This window comes from Plecotus auritus (genome assembly GCF_963455305.1).
Source record: "Plecotus auritus genome assembly, chromosome: 9".
Classification (NCBI taxonomy): domain Eukaryota; kingdom Metazoa; phylum Chordata; class Mammalia; order Chiroptera; family Vespertilionidae; genus Plecotus; species Plecotus auritus.
In genome coordinates this window covers 143,199,722-143,202,823 of record NC_137783.1, presented here as the reverse complement: position 1 = coordinate 143,202,823, position 3,102 = coordinate 143,199,722, and the positions used below count along the sequence as shown (strand labels likewise).

The 3,102-nt window shown below is 44.5% G+C and overlaps 1 protein-coding gene across 1 annotated transcript; it reads left to right on the top strand.

The window, feature by feature from the left end:
- Positions 1 to 914: 914 nt before the first annotated feature.
- Positions 915 to 2,083, top strand: LOC308233242 (serpin B6-like; the record flags this gene model as incomplete). The annotated part of the gene is made up of 1 exon (XM_080640119.1): positions 915 to 2,083. The coding sequence occupies exon 1, from the start codon at positions 947 to 949 to the stop codon at positions 2,081 to 2,083; it is 1,137 nt and encodes a 378-aa protein (XP_080496245.1). The 5' UTR covers positions 915 to 946.
- Positions 2,084 to 3,102: the final 1,019 nt, after the last annotated feature.

Genomic DNA, 3,102 nt, shown 5'->3' with positions numbered 1-3,102 from the left:
TAACTATTTAAATATATGATATGTGGCCTTCCATTAGTGTTATTACCCTGAACTCCACAGATGTTATGGTGGGCGCACCTGTAAATAAATCTAGCTTGCTTATTTGGCTCAGGGGATGAAATTATTATTTAGCTCAGCTATAGCTCAGAAGTAAGATCATAAGCAATATATATGTACTAGAGGCCTGGTGCACAAAATTTGTGCATGGGGTGGGTGTCCCTCAGCCCAGCCTGCACCCTCTCCAATCTGGGACCTGTCGAGGGATGTCAGACTGCCCGTTCAGGCCCGATCCCAATAGGATCGGGCCTAAACGGGCAGTCTGACATCCCTCTCACAATCCAGGACTGCTGGCTCCCAACTGCTCGCCTGCCTTCCTTCCTGATTGCCCCTAACTGCTTCTGCCTGCCAGCCTTATCACCCCCTAACCACTCCCCTGCCAGCCTGATTGATGCCTAACTGCTCCCTTGCCAGCCTGATTGCCCCTAACTGCTCTCCCCTGCAGGCCTGGTCACTCCTAACTGCCCTCCCTTGCAGGCCTGGTCTCCCCCAACTGCTCTTCACTGCAGGCCTGGGTCATCCCTAACTTCCCTCCCCTGCAGGCTTGATCGCCCCAACTGCCCTCCCTTGCAGGCATGGTCCCTCCCAACTGCCCTCCCTTGCAGGCGTGGTCCCTCCCAACTGCCCTCCCCTGCTGGCCTGATCGCCCACAACTGCCCTCCCTTGGAGGCCTGGTCCCTCCCAACTGCCCTCTCCTGCTGGCCATTTTGTGTCCACATGGGGGCAGCCATCTTGTGTGTTGGAGTGACAGTTAATTTGCATATTACTCTTTTATTAGATAGGATATATGATGATTACCTTACCTACTCAAAAAAATAATTTGAAGTGACTTATATTGAAAGACCAGAGGACTCTGGTCCGAGAACCCACGGGAGGCCGACTCGTCATCATGGATACCCTTTCCGAAGCAAATGGCACTTTTGCCATAAACCTTTTGAAAAAGCTGGGTGAAGACAAATCGAAAAACGTGTTTTTCTCGCCCTTCAGCATCTCATCTGCCCTGGCCATGGTCCTCATGGGGGCAAGTGGAGACACTGCGGCCCAGATAGTCCAGGCACTTTATTTCAGTAAAAGTGGTGGCGGAAGTGAAGATGTCCACCAGGGCTTCCAGACACTCCTCACCGAGGTTAACAGGGCTGGCACGCAGTACTTGCTTAGAACTGCCAACAGGCTCTTCGGAGAAAAGTCCTTTGATTTCAACTTATCTTTCAAAGATTCCTGCCTCAAATTCTACCAAGCAGAGATGGAAGAGCTTGACTTCTTCAAAGCTGCAGAGGAGGCTAGAAAACATATCAACACCTGGGTAGCCAAGAAGACAGAAGGTAAAATTACAGAGTTGCTGTCCCCAAATTCAGTTAATCAAGGTACTCCTCTGGTTCTCGTGAATGCCATCTACTTCAAAGGAACCTGGGAGAGCCAGTTTAGCAAGCAACAAACCCAGGAGAGACCATTTAAAGTCAGCAAGAATGAGCAGAAACCTGTGCAAATGATGTTTAAAAAATCTACCTTTAATATGACCTACATTGGAGAAATATTCACCAAAATTCTGGTGCTGCCCTACGTCGGCAAAGAGCTGAACATGATCATCATGCTTCCTGATGAAAATGTCGACCTGGAAACGGTGGAAAAGCAGCTCACCTATGAGAAATTCATAGAATGGACCAGGCCAGATATGATGGATGAAGAAGAGGTGGAAGTGTTCCTCCCTAGATTCAAACTGGAGGAGAATTATGACATGAAGAATGTCCTTTGCTCTATGGGCATGACCTATGCCTTTGAGCCAGACAGGGCGGACTTCTCTGGAATGTCGTCTGGGAGAGATCTGTTTCTGTCCAAGGTCATTCACAAGTCCTTTGTGGAGGTCAACGAGGAAGGCACGGAGGCTGCGGCTGCCACCGCCGGCATCATGCTCCTTCGATGTGTGAGAATCACGCCCAGGTTCTGTGCTGACCACCCCTTTCTTTTCTTTATTCAGCACAGCAAAACCAACGGTATTCTGTTCTGTGGCCGATTCTCCTCCCCTTAGGAAAATGGTTGACCCTGCCTATAGCCCTTCTTCTGTCTCCTATCTCCTCTGACACTTCACAGTGTGCCTGAACTCAAAAATAAAGGGCCTAGTTTTGAAGTTCCATGTTCAGAAAAAAAAAAAAAAAAAGAAAAAAAAAAGAAAGACCAGAGGAAATTAAACAAGAAAAATAGAAAAGTTTTCAACCACAAACAAAGAAGGAAAGAAATATGAAAATGGAGGATGATAGATATGATAAATAGCAACAAAGGGCACATACAACTAAGTAGACTTTGTCTATTGATACTGAGAATATTGCTTATCTAAGTCACACAGTTCCTACAGCCCTAAGAAGTGTATTAAGAGGAAATCTTACCACCCTGTGGACACTACATAGAGTTGAAGCCACATACATGACTTATTAGCATAACTGGATATGCAATTCTTTCTACCTGAAATTTATCAAGAGCAAAAGGAAGGGCCAGCAACAACAAATGCTCTCTGGTAAACTCCATGCCTAAGAAGGCTTTCTGCTCTTTAAAATCATCTTTCCTTCAATATCCACAGGTGGAAGGACACATTGCTAGATTCCCAACCAGGAAATAGAGGAGGACATTCTACCTCTAAAGGCAACATTACATATAGGGTGTCCCCCAAAAATGTATACACATTTTTTTTCTGATAGTTCAATTGATGTTTCATTCTTTTCATATTTAACCCATTAGAATGCATAATTATTCAAAGTGTGTATACATATTTTTGGGACACCTTGTATAGGTCTCTGATATTTTCTTGAACAAATTACATATTAAAGTTTTGACCGTATTTTTTAAATAAGTTTTTTTTCTATATCAGTAAAATTTTAAATGTATGTTTTTTGAGAACTCTAATGGGAAATATTTTCTCCATTGAAGACTGGTGCTTGTGGGTTTGAGGAGGAAAAAATAAGTTCATTTATTTATTTACTTTTTATTCCATTAAAAAGGCATTGAATGAGTGTCTACTACGTGTCAGGCAGTAGTCTAGATGCTGAATAGATA